The 24,871-nt window shown below is 50.0% G+C and overlaps 9 protein-coding genes across 9 annotated transcripts; 4 read left to right on the forward strand and 5 right to left on the reverse strand.

The window, feature by feature from the left end:
• Positions 1 to 45: 45 nt before the first annotated feature.
• T310_3825 (2-alkenal reductase) lies at positions 46 to 5,186 on the reverse strand (the record flags this gene model as incomplete). Its single annotated transcript, XM_013473299.1, has 15 exons — positions 46 to 132; positions 255 to 290; positions 355 to 589; positions 770 to 1,111; positions 1,186 to 1,780; positions 1,860 to 1,924; positions 1,985 to 2,035; positions 2,093 to 2,164; positions 2,214 to 2,337; positions 2,396 to 2,740; positions 2,802 to 2,964; positions 3,035 to 3,765; positions 3,830 to 4,063; positions 4,162 to 4,489; positions 4,530 to 5,186. The coding sequence occupies 15 exons, from the start codon at positions 5,184 to 5,186 to the stop codon at positions 46 to 48; spliced, it is 4,065 nt and encodes a 1,354-aa protein (XP_013328753.1).
• A 1,646-nt stretch (positions 5,187 to 6,832) lies between these two features.
• On the forward strand, positions 6,833 to 7,975 carry T310_3826 (Alcohol dehydrogenase, zinc-containing; the record flags this gene model as incomplete). Its single annotated transcript, XM_013473300.1, has 2 exons — positions 6,833 to 7,657; positions 7,727 to 7,975. 2 exons carry the CDS (start codon positions 6,833 to 6,835, stop codon positions 7,973 to 7,975), a joined length of 1,074 nt encoding a protein of 357 aa, XP_013328754.1.
• An 897-nt stretch (positions 7,976 to 8,872) lies between these two features.
• On the forward strand, positions 8,873 to 9,922 carry T310_3827 (3-oxoacyl-[acyl-carrier-protein] reductase; the record flags this gene model as incomplete). The annotated part of the gene is made up of 2 exons (XM_013473301.1): positions 8,873 to 8,990; positions 9,081 to 9,922. 2 exons carry the CDS (start codon positions 8,873 to 8,875, stop codon positions 9,920 to 9,922), a joined length of 960 nt encoding a protein of 319 aa, XP_013328755.1.
• A 371-nt stretch (positions 9,923 to 10,293) lies between these two features.
• Positions 10,294 to 11,555, reverse strand: T310_3828 (ATP phosphoribosyltransferase; the record flags this gene model as incomplete). The annotated part of the gene is made up of 4 exons (XM_013473302.1): positions 10,294 to 10,529; positions 10,587 to 10,724; positions 10,790 to 11,267; positions 11,547 to 11,555. 4 exons carry the CDS (start codon positions 11,553 to 11,555, stop codon positions 10,294 to 10,296), a joined length of 861 nt encoding a protein of 286 aa, XP_013328756.1.
• A 713-nt stretch (positions 11,556 to 12,268) lies between these two features.
• On the forward strand, positions 12,269 to 12,699 carry T310_3829 (Complex: RPS28B; the record flags this gene model as incomplete). Its single annotated transcript, XM_013473303.1, has 2 exons — positions 12,269 to 12,332; positions 12,476 to 12,699. The coding sequence occupies 2 exons, from the start codon at positions 12,269 to 12,271 to the stop codon at positions 12,697 to 12,699; spliced, it is 288 nt and encodes a 95-aa protein (XP_013328757.1).
• Positions 12,700 to 13,426: 727 nt separating this feature from the next.
• T310_3830 (DNA mismatch repair protein msh3) lies at positions 13,427 to 16,934 on the reverse strand (the record flags this gene model as incomplete). Its single annotated transcript, XM_013473304.1, has 2 exons — positions 13,427 to 14,935; positions 14,979 to 16,934. The coding sequence occupies 2 exons, from the start codon at positions 16,932 to 16,934 to the stop codon at positions 13,427 to 13,429; spliced, it is 3,465 nt and encodes a 1,154-aa protein (XP_013328758.1).
• A 423-nt stretch (positions 16,935 to 17,357) lies between these two features.
• On the forward strand, positions 17,358 to 18,976 carry T310_3831 (uncharacterized protein; the record flags this gene model as incomplete). The annotated part of the gene is made up of 2 exons (XM_013473305.1): positions 17,358 to 18,134; positions 18,206 to 18,976. 2 exons carry the CDS (start codon positions 17,358 to 17,360, stop codon positions 18,974 to 18,976), a joined length of 1,548 nt encoding a protein of 515 aa, XP_013328759.1.
• A 518-nt stretch (positions 18,977 to 19,494) lies between these two features.
• Positions 19,495 to 21,336, reverse strand: T310_3832 (uncharacterized protein; the record flags this gene model as incomplete). Its single annotated transcript, XM_013473306.1, has 1 exon — positions 19,495 to 21,336. One exon carries the CDS (start codon positions 21,334 to 21,336, stop codon positions 19,495 to 19,497), a length of 1,842 nt encoding a protein of 613 aa, XP_013328760.1.
• Positions 21,337 to 22,067: 731 nt separating this feature from the next.
• Positions 22,068 to 23,761, reverse strand: T310_3833 (Phytoene synthase; the record flags this gene model as incomplete). Its single annotated transcript, XM_013473307.1, has 5 exons — positions 22,068 to 22,193; positions 22,249 to 22,700; positions 22,784 to 23,063; positions 23,134 to 23,412; positions 23,714 to 23,761. The coding sequence occupies 5 exons, from the start codon at positions 23,759 to 23,761 to the stop codon at positions 22,068 to 22,070; spliced, it is 1,185 nt and encodes a 394-aa protein (XP_013328761.1).
• Between the last annotated feature and the right edge of the window lie 1,110 nt (positions 23,762 to 24,871).

Below are 24,871 nucleotides of genomic sequence, written 5' to 3' on the forward strand. Positions count from 1 at the left end.
CAATTTATACTAATAATCCTGAATAAGATTGATCTACTTGAGAGTTTAATTGTGCTTTAGCGTTTCAATCCTTTCCCCCTTTTTCTCTATAGCCCCTTCCTCGAAAGATATAGAGTCGTGTTCCCGTAATACCTACCTAGTCTAAGTAGCTTCTGGATCTAGTTATATGAACTGTTACGTAGACCACATAAAAGAAAATGGGTGTATATTATATCCTTCGTATCTATCGGCCAGGAGAATGTTCATGGACATACTAACAATTCTGTCTGAAGAAAATCTCCAGGTGCAAACTGTCATATATATCACTTCCGTAAAACGTAAATCAAAATCAAACGTAAATTCCGACATACCAACCTCTTTATACGCCAGCCAGGTCTTTTTCAAAGCCGTGTAGAGCTTCCTAAACTCCGAATCCCGCTCAAGCAAAACCTTCGGACTATCGCATTCAACCAGATGGCCATGCTTCAGAAGCACGACCCGGTCAAACCGATCAATGTAGCGGAACCGATGGACGACGGCGGTGATTGTCTGCTGTGCAGACTCTTTCTCGATAACGGCTTGCATGATGGACTCCGTTTCCCAGTCGACGCTGTCATCGAGTCAGATCAGACTAACATCATCCATACAGAGGAAATACGGGGGGTGAAGGGTGATATTACCTGCTGGTCGCCTCGTCCAGGATCAAAATAGGGCTCTGCACCGTCAGGGCCCGAGCAAGTGCCAACAACTGCCGTTCCCCAGCTGACCAGTCAGACGCCGACAATCCCACGTCGAGTTCGCGCTGATCCGCTTCCACAAGCCGACCTTCTTGATTGCCGACTCGATGCATTCAGCGGATACGCGTTGGTGAGGGTCAATGTTGAATCGGACAGTGCCTGGCATAAAGAATGGGTCCTGAGGGATGACGTTGATCCGCGAAAGAACATCTCTTCGTTCGATCATCGACAGGTCCCTGCCATCTATCGCCACACGGCCTTCTTGGATTTCAATCATCTGAAGGAGCGCCATGAGCAAGGAGGTTTTGCCGCTGCCGGATGGGCCGCAGACTGCAACTTTTTCCCCTGGAGCAACTGTCAAAGAAAGGTTTCTGAGAACGGGCGCTGTCTCCGGACTGGTTCTATTAGTTTTATCTTGGTCTCATATTATATCATCCACCATATTGATGAGGAAGGGAAGGAAACTTACTTATAGCCAGCTGTCACGTCCACAAAGTCTATGGCACCTTGACAAGGCCAATCATGAGGAGGAGGCTGAGAGCTCAGGTGACGCTCCTCCGAAGGAGTATCTTCAACAAAGCGTTGGACGCGCGATACCGCACCAATAGACGTTTCCAGCATTGTCCAGTATTTAATAGCTTGAGTAACAGACTGGTTGAAGGTCAGGATCAGGTTCAGCGCAACGCCAATCGACCCAGCGCTAAACCTGTCTGTCAGGGAAGTCGTCATCCCCACGAGGATTAATGCAATTGCTCCTACCACCAAGTCCAGAACTAGTGTCAACCACTGCTGAACGCAGAACAGCATGTAGAACGGCTTCTGCGACTGATTCAGCATGCATTGGCTCTGTTCCTGGAATCGAGCGCCCCAGTGAAGGCTCGAACAGTCGAGATACCCCGGACCGTCTCCAAGAAGTGGGTGTAGAGCGGTGCCTTGGCCTCGATATCTAGCAATCGCACCTGGCGAGAGGTACGAAGGTAGTACAGTTGGACGAAGGACAAGACCACTGCAAGGAATGGGACGCACACTGCGAGATACTTCCCGACAGCGCATAGGATGATCAACTTGACAAAACAGCTAAAAGTTCCTGTAGAGACCGGATCAGTCGATACCTATTTTGATCATATTCTTGGGAACTCCTACCTTCGACAAAATTGATAGCGTAAACAGGGAGCATCATATCGATGAGCTCCATATCTTGACTAAATCTAAAAATGATGTCAAAAATATATATGGACAACTGGAGGTGAATGTCATGATCTCCGTACCTGTTGGTTGTTGATCCCGTGTCTGTGTTTTGAAAGAAACTAAAGGGCGCCCTACAACAATGGTTTCAGCAGATACATCAGTCAATGACATTGATATGCGCAACATACCTAAGAGTTGCTGTCAGAAGATCTGAATGCAGATTCAGCGCCGTGTTATTGATAATTGTAATCAAAAGCAGCCTATTTTCGATCAGTCTAATTTGTATTTTGTCAAGCATAGGATACATACCAGCAACACGCAATAAGGCCGAAAAACGATAATGCGAAGAACAAAGAGTAAACCCCGAGATACATCCCCAGCTGCTTGTTCGGTTGCTGTTCATTTGCCTCCACCCACCATTGAAGCCATAATGCTTAAAAAAAAAAGGACTAAGCTTCTGCTTTTTGCACAAGACAGGAAAATTTACTTACTGGAAAAATTGCTACAGAAAGCACAAACTGCGGCAGAAAGAGCAAAGAGGATCACGGTGATATATCCAGCACTTCGGCAATAGTACGCATACACAGCCCAGGTGCCATCTCGTCTCAAATGGTCGACATCCTTACTGACTGCTTCCTCTGCGACGTTAGTTTGAGGGTTGTCCACTTTCTTGTCAACAGCTGACTCCTCGACGGATGAGGGGGCATCATCTTCAGCAGTCAATGACTTTGCAGCTATCTCTGGCATTCGCGTGAAGATCTCCTCGTATGATCCCGTATCAGCGATCCTTCCATTATCTAGAACGATAATCTCATCCGCATAAGGAAGCATGCGCACTGATAGTCGTCAGCTTAGGTTGCTTTCATGCGGGCTTGTTAACTGTATATCTATACTCACGAGTATGCGTAGCAAGAATCACTGATGTTCCAGTTTCACGAAAATGGCCCTCTTTGCTGAAAAGTCGGCTTGAGATCAGACTTATGCTCTTCGAGTCCAGTCCGCTGAACACATCATCCAGGATCACAATAGGGAGCTTGGAGTACACGGCACGAGCAAGAGCCTAACGGAAACACCGTCACATCAGTACTAGTATCTATAACAGTCTTATGTTGACGGCAATAAAAACTTACAACTCGTTGCTTCTGCCCTCCACTCAGGGAAACACCGTTACTTCCCGCCTTACACATGTCACCTCCAGGGATCTTCTCTAGGTCCTCTTCAAGACCGCAAGCCGAAATGGTGAATTCATACCATTTCTGATCGAATTCCGATCCCCCGGTGATGTTGTGTCGGATGGTAGTATTCATGATCCACGGACTCTGGGAACAATACGCGACTCTTGACAACGGCGCAGTCGTTGAACCACTCTTCAATGCCGTTTCCCCAAGAATACTTTCAATCAGCGCTGATTTTCCGGATCCAACTGGGCCAATAATCATGGTAATTCCTTTCCGAATATTCATATTCAAATCATGAAGCACAATTTCAGTTTCCGGTGACCATGAAATATCTGCTTTCTTGAATGATACTAAAGGGGTATCAGACAAGGCAGTTGTCTGTCGATGCCGCAGCTCCATCGCACCGTTTGAAAACTCAGGAAGCCATTGTGTTGAAGTTGACAGACCCGGCGTGGGTGCAGGTTTCTTCAAGAAGTACACCTCAATGCGCTGAAAGCAAGCGATAGCTTGTAGCAGGGATGGCACTGACTGACAAAATGTGAAAAGGGGTTCCGTCAGAAGGGCAATCAAAGAGAGAGAGGTAAAAGCCGGAGCGGAAAGCAGCGACCCGTCTTTCCTTACAACCGATATAATGGCAAATACGGCAAAGGTCGCAAAGGGAGCGAAGTCCAGTGGCACATTTGCTAGGTATAAGGTCAGTTCACCAGTCACCTTTCATCCTTTGTTTCTGTCTTGAAATTTTCTTACAGAAAACAACTTGCCATATAATCAGTTTCCTGAATCGCTCTGAAGTCTTCAACTCGATTTTTCGAAATTTGGAGATGAGGGTGAACAAGATATCAGTTAGTCCCAGCATCTTTACGGCTTTCATGTCACCCAGCATGCTGGAGGTAACTGCTAGTCTCTTCTCCACGCGCTTATTCCATTGCTTTTGGGCTTCTCCGGACCTGGTTGACACCGGTACCATTGCCAGCACGGATGCTGCAACAAACTCAGCAATTTGAATAGATAGAAATAAGAGGATTAGTAAGAGAGTACGTGCAAAATGAAGAATATCACGGGGATTGTGGGAATATTACCTAGGGAAATAATTGCAGGAACAATGCAAGCAACAAAGACCTGGCGCTCCAACAGCCAGATCGCGACTCCAACTTCTAGAATTGACGCCCATGTCTCATGGATATTCCTCAGATTAGCCACTATCCGTTCGACATCAGTGCCCATTAATATAATAGCTGCTGTGTCCTTCACGTCGTTAGCCTTCAAAAGAGTTGTCTGTCTATAGGTCATTGAGATGAGACCAGAACGTATCATTGTGTGAAGACGATATGTTTGACGCCAGTACACTGCCTTCGAGACCTTTCCGGCTGTTAGCACGACAAAACTCTCCAGTTGCGCAGTCAGCACCTACCGCCAGACACAGATAGACGAGCACGTATGCTCCTACTAGTGCCTGGCCATATTTGTTGGATTCAACTGTGGCTGGCTTCCCCATGTAGTCGACCGTTGCCGTTATGAGGAAAGGCTGACAAAAGGTGAATGCAGACAGAACAAGACGCGGTACAACGCCAGAGAGAAAAGGCCATCGATACGCGCGGAATGTAGCTCGGAGCAACCCATGACGACTCTTTGCCGTTTTCCAGGCTGCTTGAAGCTTTTCACCGGCATCTTGTCCTTGAAGGTCGTCATCAACCTCAGGCAGGTCCTGGATCTGGAGAACCTTGGAGTATCCCGCTTGGAAGAATGGGAGAACCCAAATGAAGAAACTTCGACCCCAGAAACCACAGATTTGCTCCTTGGTCACCCCCTGATACAACGGACGGAGGATCTTGGTCTTCCTGGCGGATTCCACGAATAGCATTGCCACCGTGAAGATATAGATAGTCGTCCATAGGCCTCTGCAGGCATCGACAGATGGAATCAGCCATAATGAGCGTAGTCGAGGTAGCGCGAGAATGCTTGACGCAGAGAAGTAGATCACGAGGATGTCTGAGGGCTCGACGGAGCGCTGATCTTCCATAAATGAGAGGACTGCCGCTGCGAAGGTTGCAATGATGTTGAGGATTCCCGATGTCATGGACACCCTTGTATGGAGAGACGACATCCTGACTTGGACTGCAGTGAAGAGGACATGGAGAACAAACAGCACCGCTAAGAGGGACTTCAGGAGGCCATCGTTAGTGAAGTCATATTGGGGTATAGACCTGGGGGCTTACCAATTTATAGATCGCCAGCCGATAGGATGTCAGTTTTACTGGCGAGCTTCGGAGGAATTGCAGTCGCGGCGGTAGGAGCAGCAGGAATATCGCAGCAGGAAGGACTGTGAAAAAGGCATCCTCGAACAGCAGGGTAAAGTCAAAAGATCGACACTCGATGTTGACTCGGGGACCAAACTGATTATCACTGTCCAGCAGGCAGCCTGAAGTAGTGGCCATCGTCAGTCTGACTTAGAAGTCCGCGGGATACAGGCAATCACGCAGATGGTTTTTGCAGTTTGCAAATCGCGCCATTGCTCTCTTATTTAAGCACACTGTGACTCTCGATCGAAATAAGCAGCAGTTAGGCAATCATATTATTGCACGCATCGCGTTATCTCCCACAAACGTCAAGCCTGCGGCTATAATCATCAAGACCTGCACACTATGCACTTCGTATCTTTTTCTCGAAGACGGTACACCAATAAAAGTGCATTGGCATTGGCCATAATACGCCGTCGCAAATTCTAGCACGATTCCTCCCAGACTTCATTTAATTAATATTCAGCAGCCCTGGCCAGAACATCGCTAGCTGCAACGCCAACACAGCATTGCCCGTTTTGCGCCATTCGGTTTATTGCCCTCCTTTCCTGTCCAACCTCCAGCTCTCTTCTTCTGTTGAACTCATCCTCCTTGACACAAATACAGTGCCGGAATCATATATGCTGAACTGAAGAAGCCCCGCGCCACTTTTATTGTGTACTTTGGTGCTGGTTGTTTGGGCAGCATCAGCGGCCTCAGGCTGCTGCCTAGCTTCCATCCTGGCTGAATAAACGCGATTGGTCGATATCATAACTTGTCGCCTCGATTCGAACTAATAGAAAACATTAGGGATGTTGCAATCTCTCCACGCCGGCCTGGGAGAGCAGTAGTGAGAAGTAGATGCAAGCACAGCTAGGCAGAAGTATCCCTGGGTAGAAGCACATACCTAATTAAGAAGGTAAGCTAATATCTATTTCGATAAAGCTGCAGGCAGCCAATCAGAGGGCTGGATTGCACCTTTTTCCAACACTATCTAGCATCGTATATCCGTTATGTACTCCGTACAGAAGATCTCCATCTGATAAGCCATCGTCACGACTATCTCCGCCGTATTGGGCAAGGTGCCAACCGCGCACGTGCACAACCTGGACAGCTGACTAAGCACGATTTATGCACGTATTGATGCGAGAGCATCTTCGAGTCTTTGACCCGTCAACTTCAGACTGATTGCTTCCAGTGATGAGTGGAGGCTAAAGATATATCTTCTCTTGTCTCTCTTCGACTCATTTAAGTCTTTGACGCAGTTCCAGCGCCGTTGACTAATCTTGCTTAATTGGTCAGATCCCGAGGTAGATCCCCTGCAGTCGCGATTAGCTCTTTCTGCCCCCGAGGCAGATCGCAGGTTACACCCCACCGCGCTATGAAACCACATAAAAAAGAAAAAGGTGCTGCGCCCCCTGCAGATACTTTTCTAGACATGCAATCGTCTCTAGCAACTTGAGAAACCGTCACAATGGCCCGCTCTTACAAGCAGATTATCTACGCCAACACCCCGTCGCCCGCGATCGATCCCGATCTGTCAAAGGGGACCTTCGCTCTCAAGACCGCCACCATCCCAGACCCTATCCCCGATGACAAAGTCCTCGTCCGCGTGCACTACCTCTCGCTAGATCCGGCCATGCGAAACTGGCTCACCGCGAAACGGTCTTACATAGCTCCCGTCGAGCGTGGCGCCGTCATGCGCGGTCAGAGCATCGCCCAGGTCCTGTCGATGGGGAGGAATTTGAAAGGTCAATACAAAGTCGGGGACTGGGTTGTCGCACTCTCTGGCTGGCAGGAGTACGCCGTCCTGGGTGCCCAGGAAGCTGAGAAGATCGTCGTTCCCCCGGGATGCAGGCCGTGGGATGCCATGTCCGTCCTCGGCTTGACGGGATTGACCGCATACTTTGGCCTGCTAGAAGTGGCAGGCGTCAAACCGGGAGATACGGTTGTTGTCTCTGGGGCTGCTGGTGCCACAGGCATGGTGGCAGGCCAGCTTGCCAAGATCAAGGGAGCGAAGCGCGTTGTCGCACTGGCAGGGAGCGCAGACAAATGTTCCTTTTTGAAGAACGAGCTGGGCTTCGATGTGGCTATCAATTACAAGGATGAAGACTGGAGGAAGCAACTGAAGAACGCCGTTCCAGATTACATTGACGTATATTTCGACAATGTTGGCGGCGAGATTCTCGATGCCTGCTTGAGCCTGGCTGCCCGCAATGCACGATTTGCCATCTGCGGCGCTATCAGTCAGTACAATTCGGCGAAGCCACAAGGGCCAGCAAACTACCTCATGATGATTGTAAGTTTTCACGTTTTATAAATTTTTTGCTTCCCTGTGCGAATTCTGACGGGAACTGGTCTGTCACAGTCTCAAAGAGTCACAATGAAAGGTTTTATCGTTTTGGACTTTGCAGAGCGGTTCCCAGCCGCCCGGAAGGAGTTGGCGCAGTGGCTGCAGGAGGGTAAGATTAAGCGGAAGGAGTACATTGTGAAGGGCGGCCTTGAAGCTGCTCCCCAGGGCTTAGTCGATCTGTACGCCGGTGTCAACACGGGGAAGATGATGGTCGAAGTGGCTCCTCTGACGGAGGCCGTTGAAGCCAACCGCGCGACGTTATAATCTGCCTTGTAACAGAGCTAATATGTAGCTGTGTAATGAGTGTCAGACGGTCAATATTTCCCTTGCACCGGAGGATACTTAAAAAGGACCATCCCCCAAGCCATAATAGACTTGGGGATCTTCTTTTACTCTGAACCTTCTTTTTAATGGATATTAATTAATGTCTATTAATGAGACACACCAGAAGACAGCTCGCTTACCCGATTAGGATATATTGATATCAATGCACGTGACACCAGACATACAAGTGATAGAAGAGAGGTTATTGACGAAAGTTTGTATATCTAGAACAATTTCAGATAGACAATATTTATTTTTTTTTAAAAAAAATTACACCGAGATGTGAATGAATCCGTGAGTCTTACCAATCTGTCGCAGTAGAATGGACATGAGACGTATGTAACGTCATGCTGATGAACTTAATACTATCTCACTCCTTTTTCATTGGAATTCATTCCCAATGGCATAGTTTATAATACTTATCCTACCTCTTATATTTTCTCTTATTCGATTGGAAGAAAGCTTGGAGGTGTTACCTTTTATGTTATGTATATTTTCTACATACGCCGATAATTGCCTGCATAGCTAGATCTTGTCACTTGACTTGACTATACCTACCCAACCTGTCTGATGTTTCGTTCTAATACACGTCATTTCCGGAGCTCCTGCTCCTTCTCCTGCTCCTGCTCCTACAGGTCGTGGTCATTGTCAAGTATCTCTCTCTCCATCTCAGACTCAGTCTCAATCCCAATACCCTCGAGGAAAATATCCACGAGGAAAATATCCACGAGGGCTGGCTGCTATAAAAATGGGGCTAGACGAGACCATCACAATCATCATGGCTGTCCTTACCTTTCGTCTTATCCTTTGATATTCTCTTCTTTTGATTACCCTTTGATGAACAAGGTGCAGTCCAGAGTTCAAAGACTCCATATTTCATCCGAGACGAGAGTAGCGGCCCAGAAAAACAACCAGGAGTTTTTGCTCTCGAGTCTTTTCGATGTCAAAGGGAAAGGTATGTACAGGAAGTACAGTACCTAAGTACTGTACATTCATGCATACAACACTCACCCGCCGAAACGGCTGCCATGCTAACATCCACCAGTCGCCCTCATCACCGGCGGCGGTTCCGGCATCGGGCTGATGGCCACCCAAGCCCTAGCCGTCAACGGCGCCAAAGTGTACATCGTCGGCCGAACCGAAGAGAAACTGGAGCGGGTGGCCGAGCTATACGGCGCCAACATCGCCGGGCAGATCATCCCCCTGACGGCGGACACGTCGCAGAAGGCGTCTATCGCGCAGCTCGTCGAGACGTTTACGTCTCGCGAGAACCATCTGTCTGTCTTGATCAACAATGCCGGCATCGTGGGCCAGGCCCGGCAGGACGTCGAGCGCCAGCATCCGGAGACGCTGCGCCAGACGCTCTTCGACGACGAGTCGGCCACGGAGAACGACTGGGAGAGCGTGTACCGGACGAACGTGTGCCAGCTGTACTTCATGACAGGGGCGTTTCTGCCATTGCTGCAGAAGGGTACTGAGGCCGAGACCGCCCAGCAGGAGGGCTTCTCCAGCACCGTCATCAACATCACCTCCATCTCCGGCATCGTCAAGACCTCGCAGCACCACTTCGCCTACAACGCCTCCAAGGCAGCCGCCATCCACCTGACCAAGATGCTCGCGCACGAGATCGCGTCGTCCGGGCTCAAGATCCGCGTCAACAACATTGCTCCGGGGGTCTTCCCCAGTGAGATGACTGCCCAGGAGAGCGATGAAAGACAGAAGAGTTTCCTCCCCAAGGAGCAGTACGAACGGAAGGTCCCGGCTGGTCGGCCCGGGAATGACCGTGATATGGGCAGTGCGGTCCTGTTCGCGGTCGCTAATCAGTATCTGAATGGACAGACTGTCGTTGTGGATGGTGGGTATGTTTTAGCAGCTGGGACGGTCTGAAGAATAACTAAATTTAATAAATAAAGAATAAAGCATGTTATATGTTACGTTATATTATACGTTCCATATGATACGTACTGAGCGACATGGATGTACTGTACTGTACATGAATTCAATTCTATATATTTTATTTTAAACAGAGCCCTTGTATCTATTATATCGATTTCTATTTTCGCTTTTGTTCACTCTGGTTTCTTCCCAAAACCGGCCATGACTCCATAGATATCGTTGAAGAAATCAAATAACTAGACCAGCTGAAGAAAAATAAAAAGAAATAGCAGTTTATGGTATCAACCTTTATCAACCTTCCGAAATTTTCTCTTAAAAAAAGCCCGAGGGGGGTAAAAAAAATTCCAGTATCTCGATCTGTCTCATCCCGTTCGGGAGTTGGCAATGTTCAATACCAGAATATCCGTCGCACCCACAGCAGTCAGCTCGTCCATCACCGTCGCAATGGTCTTCTTCTCCACCATCGAGCTGACGGCAACCCAGCCGGGTTCTTCCAGGGCGGTCACCGTCGGTGCCCGCTTGCCCGGCGTGATCTTGCATGCTGTGGCGAGCTTCTCGCGCGGAATGTTGTACTGGCAAAGGACGTATTTTTGGGCAGCTGGACCGCGAAACAGAATTAGCTAGTGCATAGTACAGGGATGTGGGAAAGACGCACTGATGACACCGCGGATTCTAGACGCAATAAGCTCTACGAGCTCGTTCTTTGTGTTTTTGGACTTGACCAGCACCGCTGTGCTTTCAACAACAGTGTCGATGGCCTTGAGCCCCGCAGCCTTCATCGTCTCGCCGGATTCTGCACACCGTCAGCAGGGTGAAACAAAGACACACGACCTGTATGTAATTCATGAGTATACTTACCGACCAGATCGACAATGCCGTCGGCGACACCCAATGCACACGCCGCCTCGACACTTCCACCCACGTACTTGATCTTGGTGCTCAGACTGCTGGCATCGCTCACTCCCTCCAGCTTCGCAAAGAAGGCTTGCGTCAAGGCCGTGAAGCTGGTCACCACGTTCTTGCCCACCAGCTGCTTGGCCTCGGTGATGTCTCCCTTCTGCGGCACCTGCACCTGGAGCTTGCACGCGCCGAATCCCAGGTCCAGGACCTCCTCCACGCCTGACGTCTCCCCGGGCGGTAGCTGCGCATCGTGCTCCGCAACCTGGTCCCGGCCCGTGATACCCAAGTCGACTCGACCTTCACCGACGAAGGTGGGAATGTCCGCGGCCGGGAGGAAAATCAGGGCAATGGGCAGATTCTTGACCAGGGCGATGTCGAGTCGGGTCTCACGGCGGAATTGAATGTCGCACCCGGCAAGGAGATCCAAAGTGGCTTGCTGAAGTCGTCCCTCTGTAGACAATCAAATGAATTGTTTTTCCTCAGGTCAGTTCAGTTCTGCGCTGCAATAAAAAAGCGGCGATCGAGAGGAGGAAGCGGGAGCAAGAAAGAAAGAAGGAGTGAGTCATCGTGAAATTGTACAGTACGGAGTACTTGCTTTTTGGGACCGCAAAGAGTAGTCTTCCTTCTAAGCTGTGTCGCTCAACAGTCAATGGATCGTCCTTTGCCAGACCGCATATTTGCATCAATTCCGGCGATAATTGACTCACTGGTTTACAAGATCCATCCTGTCAGGACTTGGGCGCGACTGCTCGGGGTAGAACCGGAGACGTTAAAAAAAAAGCACCTCACTGAGTTAGCTCAATTCTAGTTCTTGAAAAGAAATACGAAAAAAAAAATGAAAAATGCAATTCAAGGGATTACTCCAGGAATTGCACGACAAAAGAGGTGGGAGACGGTGGAGGAGCTGGTCTGATCTATGGTCTATGAATCGGCGACGAAATCGGAGAAGCCGTGACTATGCAGACTTCGGGAGGGGCGAACGCGGCCGCAGCGAAGAGAAGGTCTCGACGGCTACACGTGCTCTGCAGGAGGAAACCAGTTTATTTTCTCTGGATGAGTCAATCGCCTTTGCCAAATGACCAGTAAGACTAGCTATTCTTGTCCCGAATAATTATTGCCTATTATTATTCCTCTTTGGCGCTTGTAATAAATCAGATTCTTGTTTCAATTGTTACTTACGGTATCGTACTGACTGACTAATGAGGAAACCCTGAACCCTCGCGTAAAGTTGCCCGTCCACGTGCCAGGCATTGCCCGCGCCTCGCCAAAAACTGAAAACCCACACAAGAAGAGAACAAACGGCCCGGCGCAAAATCCACTCCATCCTAATCGCCTAATCGCATCTCCAACAACACCACCACCACCAGATCATCTCCCTCAGCCTCAGCCCTCCTCTGACATCAGTCTCGCGCGCGCGAAGCAAAGCAACTCTGCAAGATGGATTCTGGCAAGGCTCCTCCCCACAAGCTGGTCAAGGTGACCCGTGTCCTGGGCCGTACCGGTACGTGAAAAGCCTTTCAGGGCCTTCGTGGGCAAGCCATCAGCGCAAGCCCATCATGATGGCCCAAACCATCGATTTTCATCACTGCTCTACTGCAGTATGATTTTTTTTTAACGGGTTTCTGACGTTGCCCTCCTGCATAGGCTCCCGTGGTGGTGTCACCCAGGTCCGTGTCGAGTTCATGGACGACACTTCTCGTTCTATCATCCGCAACGTCAAGGGACCAGGTACGCAGGTCATAAACAAGGATATCGAAAAAGTTGGAAAGGTGAATGACACGATGCTGATGCTGATCTGTCATACAGTCAAGGTCGATGACATCCTTTGCCTGCTCGAATCCGAAAGAGAAGCCAGGAGACTCCGATAAATGCCCTCTTCTTCTCCTTCTTCGTCATGTCTTCTCTATCTTTATGTTTAAGGATACGTTGCTAAGAACAACAAATGAAAAAAAAATAAAACAATAAAATCTGGGAGAAGGAAAGGAGTTGTGTTTTTCTTTTCTACCTGTTTCTCTCTATCTCTCTTAGGATAAGGATAATGCGAGCATGCTCAAGCAAGTGACATGTGATCAATGTCGACATGAACGACCGAACGAAATAAAAAAAAAAGCAAAGCAAAGCAAAGTCGAACAGATGGACGATGTGTCTGTGTTGATTAGACTCAAGGGGTCTACAGTCCAATCTAATACAATTCAACCTTGTTCTTCTCTCTCTCGGGTGTCGTCAAGTTCAATATTACTACTACCACATCATCGATGATAGATAGACGGGAGAAAAATGACTTCGTAACTTGACAGCTGACCGAGGAGCAAGGACCAAGGGAAGGCCTTTAACAAGATTTTAACAATACAAATATTCCGTTCATGTGCTCCGTTCGGCCATCGTATTCTTTCATGATTTTGCTCAAACAAGGATCTACTAACAACAAAAATGTATATCTGCGTAGCCATTACATGTAGAGTAGAATACATGAGTGAACCCAAGGACTTGGTATTAGACTTGGTATTAGCTCTCCGAAATCCGTATTCGCCGTATTATACTGTACTGTACAATCGTACAAGCAGCGTGTACATACACAATAAGATGACTCTGCCATCACAGCTGTTCTGCAGCCACAAGGAGTTTGTCGATCAATGATTCTCTGCTTTCTTCCGCGGAAGGACGGTCCTGCATCAGGTCTTGTACCGACCTCACAACCGCCGCAAGTCGCTTCCGCTTAATCTTCTCCTCGAGCTCGGCGCTCTTCTGCCTCGCCACGTCTAGCACGGACGCCGGGAGATTGGCCAAACGGGCAACGTTCAATCCGTAGCTCCGGTGGGCTACCCCTTCGCCGACCTCGTACAGGAAAGTTATCTCTTCGTCGCCTTCTGTTCCGGACTCTGTGAACCGCATGTGCACGTTGCGAAGCTGGTTGTTGGGAAATGACCGCGCCATGCTGGAAAGATTCTGGTAGTGCGTGATGAACAACGTCAGACTCCGAATGGAACGGACCATATAGTCGAGCACGGCTTGCGCGATGGCAACGCCGTCATGCGTCGATGTGCCCCGACCAAGCTCATCAAGGATGACCAGCGACCGGGGAGTCGCCTGTTTCAGGATATCCGCCGTCTCCGACAGCTCCACCATGAAGGTCGATTCGCCGGTCAACATGTTATCGAACGCACCCATGCGAGTAAACACGGCGTCGAGCATCCCCAGCGTTGCTGATTGTGCCGGTACGTATGAGCCGATCTGGCCCATGATGGCGATCAGCGCCACCTGCCGGACATAACTCGATTTGCCGCCCATGTTCGGACCCGTAACAAGCAGCGCACGCGTTTCATCTGTGCTGAGGTTGGTGTCGTTGGGGACATAGCTATCGAGAAGGAGCTGCTCCACCATCGGATGACGGCCCTGTTTCACCACAATCCGTGTATCGTCGGCATATTGGGGCTTGACATAGCCCGGCTGGCTTGCAATTGTCGCCAGTGAGAGAAGACAGTCGAGCACGGCCAGGGCCTGGATACAATCACGGAAAACTTGATACTTGTTTGAGATCTCCGCGAGCAGGTTCATGAAAGCCTTGTCGCACGCAGCGGCCAGTGCCTCTTTATGTTGATCACGCTGCCGAATCAGCTTGATCACTTCCGGGGTATGGAAACGCGAGACTTTCTTCGTTCCGCTGATTTTCGCCCAGGAAGCAGGGACCCGTTTGAATTGCGGCGAGTTGTTCTCAACCTCAATCAGATACTCAATACCTGCCACTGTAACATATTCCACCTTTTTCTTTCCCAACGTTTCGGCTACAACAGCACAGTGCTCCTGCAGCTCATGCTCAACGCTGGCAATTCCAAGTTTGTGCTCGGTGATCTCTTCGGTTTCCTCTGACTCCCGGAAGAATGAATATTTATCGTCGTTCTTCGCAGCGTGCATATTAATCTTATCAAGGAAGAAGACGACGTCATCCTGGATGGTTGGGAGAGCGGCCAGAGCCTCACTGATAATAGGTGAATCGAAGCCAGAATCCGCAGGGGATTTGATATGCGAGAATTCACTTGCGATTATCTGCAATGTCTGAAGAACGGTCAGAAGCTCTGGCCGTGTGCACTTGATAGACACAGTTAGCTGTCAGATTCCAAGTAGTAATAAGCTCCACAATCAAACATACCCTTCCGTAGTATATGCGGATCAAGCTCTTCTCGAGGTCGCTCTTGACCTTCCCCAGTAAGGCTTTCAATCTTTCGACTTGAGTTGTCCGCTCTGGATCCAGCAACTCTTCCACCGCAGCCACCCTCTCCTCTAGCTTGCCCTTGTCCAGCAGAGGTCTCCCGACCCATTTCCGAAGCAGCCTCTGCCCGAATCGGGTCTGAGTACGATCCAACGTCCAGAACAAGCTACCTTTGCTTGTATGATCCGTTTGGTTCTGATAGATCTCCAAACTCGTCAAAGTGTTACCATTTAGGAGCATGTGGGACCGTGCGGAGAAAGGCTGGAAGTATTTGGTCAGGTCGAAGACATGTTCCAAGCCATACTCGGACAAATGCTTGATCATAGCAGAGAGACAGATAGTGACATTCTCTGGTAGTTTCAACACCTTGTCCAAGAGACTGCTTGCTTGTATATCCTCAGCAGTTCCCGTCACCTTCATCTTTCCGGCATAAAAGCTAGAAACGTGGCTATGGGCCTCTGCCGCAGCCGTCTTGGACCTTGAGGTCCTTTCAACACGCACTTTGTCGCCAAACACATTCGTCTTGCTTCCAGACAAGTGTTCAACAAGCTTTTCAGTGGCCCTCGACAAGTCGCCCACTATGAGGAATTCACAAGGCGCAATGTGGAGCAATCTCGTTTCGATTTCGCCTCTCATGAAGCCATCTTCAAATTCGTCGTAGATAATATCTCCTGTAGCTGGCTGAACAGCCACGATGCCCACCTGGACCCGTTCATCGTTCCCCCAGCCCTTGGCGTTTGTCTCCGTTATGCAGAGAAGATACCCTGTAGCGGGAGTGGCATCCCCAGAAGCAACAGCATTAGGGCCCTCTAGTCCTTCTACATCATCGATGTATGTGCCTTTTGTGTACACATTGGTGAGTTTGCGAACGAAAGGAGCGTTGCGGTTGTCTCCTGCGGCCTTTAGTGCGGCAGTTTCAGTCTGCCTTACAACTCCGACCTTGTGTCCTGCAGCGACTAGCCGCTTGACGTGTACGTGTAGCCGGTGAACAGGGATACTCGCCGATGCGAAGCGGTCGAGGTGTGCCTCGGACGGATCTGTGCAATAAGAGTCAGCATCCTTGTGCGCACGAAACATCGCCAAAAAAAAAAGGCCCATACGTTCGTCAAATCGCAGCTTTCCCGGTATGCACACGATGCCCAACTCCTTAGCCGCAATTCTCGCATCCTCGCCAAAGAAGCGGAACTTATACCCGACCTCCACAACCAAAATGGTGTCCATATGCTTGCGTTTGATCTCGATCACCTGCTTCTCCATAGGCGTAAGCTTGGAGCCACCTTTCTTCGCTGCCGGCCCAGATTTGCCCTTGGTAGGTGGTGGAGTCGGTTCTTCATCCTCATCGCCTTCATCGCCGTCCTCTCCCAGACCAGCAACATCATCATCCCCAATGGCAGATCTTCCGATCCCAATCACACAATCCGCTCCACCAAGCTTCTTGACAAACTTTTGATGCAGTTTCTCTTTCTCCCTGCGCTGACGCTCATCCTCCTTCTCCACCTCGTCTAATCCCTCGGGAGCAGGAGAGCTGGTGAATTTGAAGCGCTCGGTTCGTGCACTACTTGACGGAGGAACATGATCGCCCAGGTCTGATTTGCCTTGTGGGGTCACAGAATCTCGCTCGAGGGTGGGTGTTCCGTTGACTCTCACTCGCTTTCGAGCAGGAAGGACAATGTCCTCATCATCCTCATCCAGGTCACTGTCCGCATCCTCTCTCAGCGCAACGTTCTCTTTACCCGAGGCGACCTTTTTCTCTTGTTCTGTATCCGCTTCTGTGCTTCGGCTGTTGGCTGGTTCCTTAGCAGTTACCGGTGCCTTCTTGGTAAAGAAACTCGAGATGGTCTGCTGCTTTCGTTTCACAGTTGACGATGATGATGAAGGCGACTTTTGAGAAGGCATTCTCGACCCTCAATCACCGCTGCCTACACGAACGTTAACAGTAATCATTGAATGAACAGAGCGGCAAATGAAGATCGGAGTGTACGAACCATCAATCAGAAAGTTTAGGGTTTAGATTGTGCCCGAGCCTTCCAAGGAGAGAAAAAAAAAAGGCTTAAATATGGTAGCCAGGTGCCAGCATAGCAGCGGCAATAGAAGGAATAATGCCAGTATTATTTATTAGAGACGGAGACCTGCGAACTTCCACTCCGCCACGGAGTCCTGAGAGCAGAGACGGGGTGAGCTTGACGCGTGAGGTGGACGCGACGGGCGTTTCTTAACGTAATCAACCACCGAGCGACGAATACCACCGAGCGACGAATTTTCCTCCACCCTACCACTTCCTTTTTTCAACGCGTCATTTTATCACCACCACTATCAAAAATGCCTTTATCTCAAGAAAACCGAATTCAAATGGCTATTGCAGCTTATAAAAATCAAAAAGTCAAATCAATACTGAAGGCTGCAGAGATTTTTGGGGTGCCTGAGGCTACCCTTCGCGCTCGCCTTAAAGGAAGACAACCACGCGCAGAAACACGTGCTAATGGCCATAGATTAAAGGCTATTGAAGAGGAAACACTTATTCAGCGATTACTAGAGGCAGATAAACGAGGTTTTCCAATTCGGCCAGAGTTTCTGCGTTCAATGGCACAAATATTACTCCGTGAGCGTCTACAGGATCCTACTGCAGTCCTTGGCATCAACTGGGCTTATAAATTTGTCAAGCGCCATCCTGAGCTGCGTACAAGATATAATCGAAGGATTACATACCAGCGTGCAAAGCAGGAGGATCCAAGAGTTATAATACCATGGTTTCAAGCTGTACATGCAGCTATTCAGGAACATGGCATACATGAAGATGACATCTGGAATTTTGATGAAACTGGCTTTGCAATGGGGCTCTGCTCAACCTCCAAGGTTATTACTGCAGCAGAACGCAGTGAAAGGCCTCGTACAGTCATCCAGGGAAACCGTGAATGGGTTACAATCATTGAGACTGTGAGCTCAAAGGGGATTCATATACCAGCAGTGATTATCTTGAAAGCAGCATCTCAACAGGCTGCTTGGTATCAAGAACCTACACTTTCCAAAGACTGGTGGATTGCAACTAGCGAGAATGGCTGGACAACAGATGAAATAGGCCTTCGCTGGTTGAAAGAGGTGTTTGAACCATATTCCAGACGCTATACAACTGGTGCAAAGCGGTTGCTTATTCTTGATGGCCATAGTAGCCATTTACTGCAGAGTTTGATACTTTCTGCAAGGAGAATGCAATTGTCTGTCTTTGCATGCCTGCACATGCCTCTCATCTCCTGCAACCACTTGATGTTGGTGTTTTTGGCCCGCTTAAGCGCGCGTACGGAAAACTGCTTGAAAAGAGAATGATTGCTGGCAACAACCATATTGACAAGGAAGACTTTCTATCCCTATATCCATCTGCTCGTGCAGAAGTGTTTACTCCAGACAATATATGCAAAGGCTTTGCAGGAGCTGGACTTAAGCCACTTGATAAAGAGCGGGTTCTTGCAAAGATTACCTTTCAGCTTCGTACGCCAACACCACCAGCTTCAGTTGAAAGTTCAGTCTCCTCTGCTTTTCAAACTCCTCAGAATCCTCACCAGCTGGATCACAAGGTTCGCAGCTTGCAAAAAAGCCTTAGTGCAAGAAAGCAAAAGCTTTCTAGCAGCCCAATGTCTCATATTCATCATCTTGAAAAGGCCGCGCAGATGGCAATGAATATGAACCTTCTTCTTCGAGATGAAATTAGGACTCTACGAGCTGAGACTGAGCGGAAAACTAGAAAGAAGGCAAGAAGGCGTGCTATTCTAGGTAATGATACCCTTTTATCTGTACAAGAAGGCCAAAATCGCATTCAGCAGCTTGATACGCAGCTTAATGAGAAGCTTGATGAGCCTACACCTATGCCTCAACGGCGAGCTCCACAACGCTGCAGTGGCTGTGGGACTATTGGACATACCATAAGGAATTGTCCTAATAAATAGCTATATATTCAACTACTAGATAGTCTAATTTAATTGTATTGGTGGTTGAAAAGCTTCAAAATTATAGTGGGTGCGGCGAAAATTCGTCGCTCGGTGGTATTCGTCGCTCGGTGGTTGATTACGTTAGTTAACATTAATTATGATTACATAATCACTCTGATGGCAAACACCCCGACCACATAAGCCTACCTAATTCATGTTATCATTATCATTATTGCTATTACTACAGGAATCCCAACGGATGCAGACATTTTAAAAGACTAATGTAACATGGGAAGGGTCTTCCAGTCTCGCAACATTGACGCTGTGGCATTGGAGGAGAGCACCTGGAAGACACAAGACACAGACTTCAGGGCAAATCATAATAATGCATGCAGAGGCAATGGTCAGCAATGACAAAGGACATGCAGGTAACCTCTGTCACCCTATTTTGGAAATTGTGATGCCTTGAAGTATGAATACATGAACGAAGAATTGGAGAAAGACAAAGTTGGAGAACAAAAGAGAAGTTCTAGCGATTAGGCGAAGCTCCCGTCAAAATAGAGGCGTCCATGATCCTCCTGATCCATGTCGGAGATTGTGGCGTCATCCGAAAGGGCACGGCTTTTGCTAGGACTGTCACGGCGGGTTCTTGCACCTGAGCCGTGGGACTGATCGTGGTGATATTGTTGTAGAAAAGGGCGCGAAGCGGCCAATGGGTTCCTGGTATAGCCGAACATATCACTTCCACCAAAAGGATCAAAGTCAATGTAGCAACCGTCACCAAAAGAATAGTACAAGGGATGACATCCGTCTTCGCCTCGCCCTGGAGTGTCCCAAATGTTTCCGGCGTCCGGGTGAGGATCGTTTCGACCATGGCGGTTCAAAACGGGCTCAATGTTCTCTTGGTCATTGGACGAGTGGCTTGCGCTCGGGATTTTGTTGGAAGCATGGCCTCTGTAACCGAATTTATGAGAGGGGATGAAAGAAACCGATCCCGATGGGCGGCAGGAGGGGTGAGGAGGGGCCGGCGAAGGCGACTTCCCTTCTGCTCCCAGGATATCGTCGTTCGTTCCCAGCTTCGGTTCTTCATTGTCATCATCTTTGAAGATCTGGAAACCAGAGCGAGGCTTCTGGTCAATCCCTTCCAATGACAATCCGAACTCTTCATCGAAATCAGTAATCGAATGACCGTATCCATGGGGGCGATCAAACAATCGAGTTGATACAGGGCTGTCTGACGTGGGCAACGTCCGTCTCGACAGTTCCTCAAGCGACTGTTTCGATCGCCGACGACTCTTCTTGGATTTCTTCTTATCTTGATCGATCCGACGGTTTGGGTCTGACTGTGATAACGGGGCACGTTTGGCACGGACCGCACGGCGTTTGGGAATAGGAGTCTCTCCCTTCAACGGACTGCTATCCTCAACGTTGCCTGAAATCACGCGCTGTTTCCGCAAGATGCCAGTCGGGGAAAAGACCAGCTCCGTCGGCTCGATGCCCTCAGAGGTCTTCTCCATCATCTTGATGATATTTCCATCCTTCTTTTGATTGCGTTGTCGCCTCATCTGTTCTGTTGCTGAATCAAAGATATCCATCCCCGGCCATAAGACCCCCTTCAGTCTTGTCATCTCATCAGCCTTCTCCTGGTCCACGACTCCACCATATGAATCACCGTCGCAGCTTTTCTTGTCGTCAATGAAGGGGTCTGAGGTTATTGCCCTAGGCGGTGTTTGGGGCAGTGAGTTGGCAATGCCAACCCGGTTCGAATAGGCCGGAGTGGTGTGTAAGACCGTCTTGGCCTCATGTTCGGAGTCGTCTTCAGACTCCGTTTTCCACGGATAAGTGGGTATTTTTGTTGCTGAAGATGGAGGACAAGAGGGCCAGAATAACCCCTGAGCATCCGATGCCGGTCCTCCCATTGTAGCAACAGGACCATTCAATAAAGAGCCGTTTCTGTCTGTCATGTCCTGGCTCGTGCCGGAATGGGGCTGACAGAGACGAGGATCCAGGAAGTCACCGAGTAGATCTGGCTCTGGAGGCTCGGTTCGTAGAGCATCAATGCCCGAAGTTGGATTCGGGTCTGGGACCGTTGTGGCGGACGTCCGACCGTTAGCAGCAGGTTTTCCTGAACTTCGTCGTTTTCGAGCTTCTTTCGAAGCCATGCGGTCGGACAAGAGCTTGGCGAGATTGTTTATCTTGTACCATTGGTCATATTCGTCCAATGCGTCACGAGCTTCGGGCTCTTGATGGCTTCTGACCTGTAGCTTGAAGTAATGGGCCAGATGAGCTTTGGAGGACACATGGGTCAACAGATGGGACACATCACTGAAATGGGGCTGCTTTGGGCAGATGTTGCACCAGAGAGCAGCGGCATCCATTGTCAATGGACGATGGGGAGGCGCGAATGCTCGATCCAGAGCAAGCAGTGGAGGAAGTAACAGATAGCAGCTGCGGATGTTGACCGCAGAAAGAAGGAAAACAGCAGAGACAGGCTCGCCTCTGGATTGTTATGCTACCATAGCATGGACTGAGTGTAAAGAGAGGACGAAGAATGGAAAGGAGGAAAGAGGGGAGGACTGCTGGTCCTCGAGAACTGACGGGACCAGAAGAGGGCGAGCATCGGCAAGGCAATAACGACCCCAAACGGGAAGAATGTGCCTTCCCGTGGGGGATTTCAAGAACGTCATAAGAGGAGACCAATAATAAAATCATTTTTATGTTAGGTAGAAAGAAAATTAGAATTCAGTAAACTACCTAACTAAACCGTCACAGCAAAGCAACCATCTATTCGTTACGGGAAGATGTCCCACCGCGTCTTAGCAGCCATATTGTCAGGCAATTGTGGAGTGGTGAAGCGGAAAATAAGTCGCAGTGAAGTCGATCTCCTCCTGCTTTGTATCCCATCGTCCAGGAAAGTAGAGGAAGCGGGCTATTAGATAGCAAGAGGTCGTGACGAGGATATACACTGTTCCTGGTAGTTGGACCTCACATGACATGCAGCAAAACAGTTCATTTCTATCTCTTTAAGCACCTCCTTGTTACTTCTCTCGGCATACAGCTGCCTCAGGTTAGCTGTCTTGTCATCTCCGAAGACGACACTCCAGACTTACTACACAGGATCTACTTCGTTGAGGCCTGGATAGCCGAGAAGACTGAGACCGGCTATGCCAAATACCGTGTGGAAGACATCGACCATGTCACCTGGTCGGTCGGCAAAACCTCCACCTTCCGGATCCTGGCCTCAAGTCAGTTTTCAATCCAGAACGGCGGGAAGAAGACGCCGGAATCACCTGGCAGCGCAGAATAAATGCAGCAAGCTTGTCGCGGTCGATCCAGTGGAGTCGTCCGATCATTGCCAAGCTGGCAGCCACCCACCAACTATAGCAAACGTCCTCCAGCTTCTCTGGACGCCCATTCAATCCCCCATTCTCGAGCTGCCGCTCACTCAACCAGGCGCCCAGCCGATCCTTATCGATCAGATCCAAACGCCCAGCAATGGCCAAGGCACCCACGCAGGTAAGCACTTGACCTGAATGAGACTCGGCGCCGGGACGCACGCCGTATCCTCCATCGAGGTTCTCACACTGTTGGACGTAGGAGACGGCCTTCTCGAGGTCGATTCGGTCCAGAAGTCCCAACAACGACAGAGCAAGTAGAGCACCATAGAGGAAACGGGTATCGGTCTCACCCCATTGATCCCCCTTGAATGTGCCGGTCTCGGGGTCCTGCAAGGAGGCAATAACTGCAAACAATTTAGCTCTACAAACTCACAGAGAAAAAGGCATCAAGGAACGCATTGCAAGGCCAGGTTGGAACATTGCCTACACGCTCCGACTTTTTCCTTCCCGCCCTGTCGGTCCAGCTCATCGAGCGCATCAATGGTGACGAGGATCTGTACGGCCGACACGGTGTATAGCATGTGAGCATCGTGGCCGGGCGCGGCTCCGAATCCGCCATTCTCACACTGACAGGAGAGAACAAAGGCGATGGTTTCGTCGCGGGGCAGTGCCTCCGGATGGTTGAGAAGGTGGAGGGCCGTCAAGCCCCAGTAGACGCCATTGAGCCGCAGATGCTCAGTCAACCAGTATTCCAGCTCATCTCTCCGCTGGGACGACCGTCAACGGTCTGATCGACACGATAAGGTAGCGAAGTCATGGCGAAGTTGGTCAACGCACAGTGTCTAGACTCCTGATGTAGTCCACATGTTTCTGTACGAAAAGCTCCTGCTGATCCGGAGATCCCCCGCCACCTCTGCCAGGGCCCGACACCAGCGACATTTTCCAGGACGGTCCACTGGAATCGAGGCTGGAGGGGAGTGGTGTACGGAAGGCACAAAGGTAGGCAGGACGAGAAGGCCACTGGGTGCGAGTCGAAGAGGGAAAAAAAATTGTCAAACTAGAAGCTTCCGTCGCGACAAGACGATTGGATCCATCGATAACCGAGCAGACAAGCCACTAGCGCGTGTTCTCCAAGGCGGGGCAGAAGCAAAAATCACACAGGGCAAACTTTTGGATCTGCAAATGAAGATGAATCTGGAGTCCGGAGCAAGGTGGTTAGCAGCACCGTTGCACAGCGATCCTCGAGCGGTGCAGGAGGGGTCGGCCAGTCGTCGCGATCGGTGGCTGGGATCGCGAGCACGTGCTGCCTCGACGAGCGCACAACGCCAGATCCGGCCAGTCACAGCAAGACTATCATCCTGGCGCCTGAGGAGTAAATCAGGCTGCCCACTTGGTAATTACAGACTTTACTCCGTACAGTCCTGTCAGTGAGCCTCGAAATCGGGGGTCTGGTTTTCGAGGCCATGTTTCATGTTTCAAGCCTGGTGGGGGATTGGGGCGTGATGGCACTGCGAAGACACCGCTTGTTGACGGTGACCCCTGAGCACTAAGAGTACTGGCCCCTGGGCCCATGCTTTCTCAGCCGCCAGCGTCCAGTCTGACTGTCTGACTGTGTCGACCGGCCAAAAGTTTAAAAAACGCAGGGGCAATCATGGTGAGATCATGGGATCGTTCCTCCGTCCATATCGGCGTAGCCATCTACAGAGTTAAGTCTCGAGGATCTGTGCTCGCACTCCGTCTGGAGTATATAATAATAATTAAGCTTCCCAGCATGCAAGCACTATCACGAGTTTATCTCAGGCTCGTGTTCGCCCGGGCCATCTCCCAGACGACCACACCCTGCGCAGGCTGCAGGGTGCAGAAGGCGCATCCTAGCGCCCTTTGTCTACCCTGTCCCCCCCCCCTTCACGCACGTGTGGATATCTTATTATTCCGGAACGCGGTGCCCAGGGGGGCTTTTGCGTGTAAGATTAGCGAGTATTGAACAAATTGCCGAGTCCATGCGGTGAAGCGACCGTTCTCGAGCGCACAGTGCTCCATCCAGAATCGTAATAATCGTACTGCGGCAAAACAGTGGCTGCTGTCTGTACGGATGAACGGGGCGTTGCAGAATCGGATCAGGAATCCATCCAGATGACCGCAGATCGGGCTCTGCGAACCCTGTCCCGAACCATGGGCAGCAGCCGGGCAGCAGCTCGTGGAACGGGCAATCTGGCAGCGGCGATAAGAGGAGCAGTCCATAACCATCAACCACCACGCGAGGAGGGGTCAGCAAAGTTCTTCCAGTCGCTCACCGCAGGAAGCGTGGCTGCCAATGCTTGCATCATCCCGCCATTGGCCGGCCCGCATCGCGCTGCTCCGTGTGGATCTCCGCTGGCCAGGGCATCGACTCGTGGTCGACCGAAGCAATAGTGCGCGTACGCTCCCTCCGAGTCGTCATAAATAGCACGCCATCTCTCCACAGCCAGCATGGCCCAAATTCACAGCGTAGCAGCATCCTCGATCCGATTCCCTGGTTGCTTGTGGAGGATCGCGCTGTCAACACGCACAGAGTTGCCTGCGCTGATTTAGGAGT

Source organism: Rasamsonia emersonii (assembly GCF_000968595.1).
Source record: "Rasamsonia emersonii CBS 393.64 chromosome Unknown ctg1118621760086, whole genome shotgun sequence".
NCBI classification, from domain to species: Eukaryota; Fungi; Ascomycota; class Eurotiomycetes; order Eurotiales; family Trichocomaceae; genus Rasamsonia; species Rasamsonia emersonii.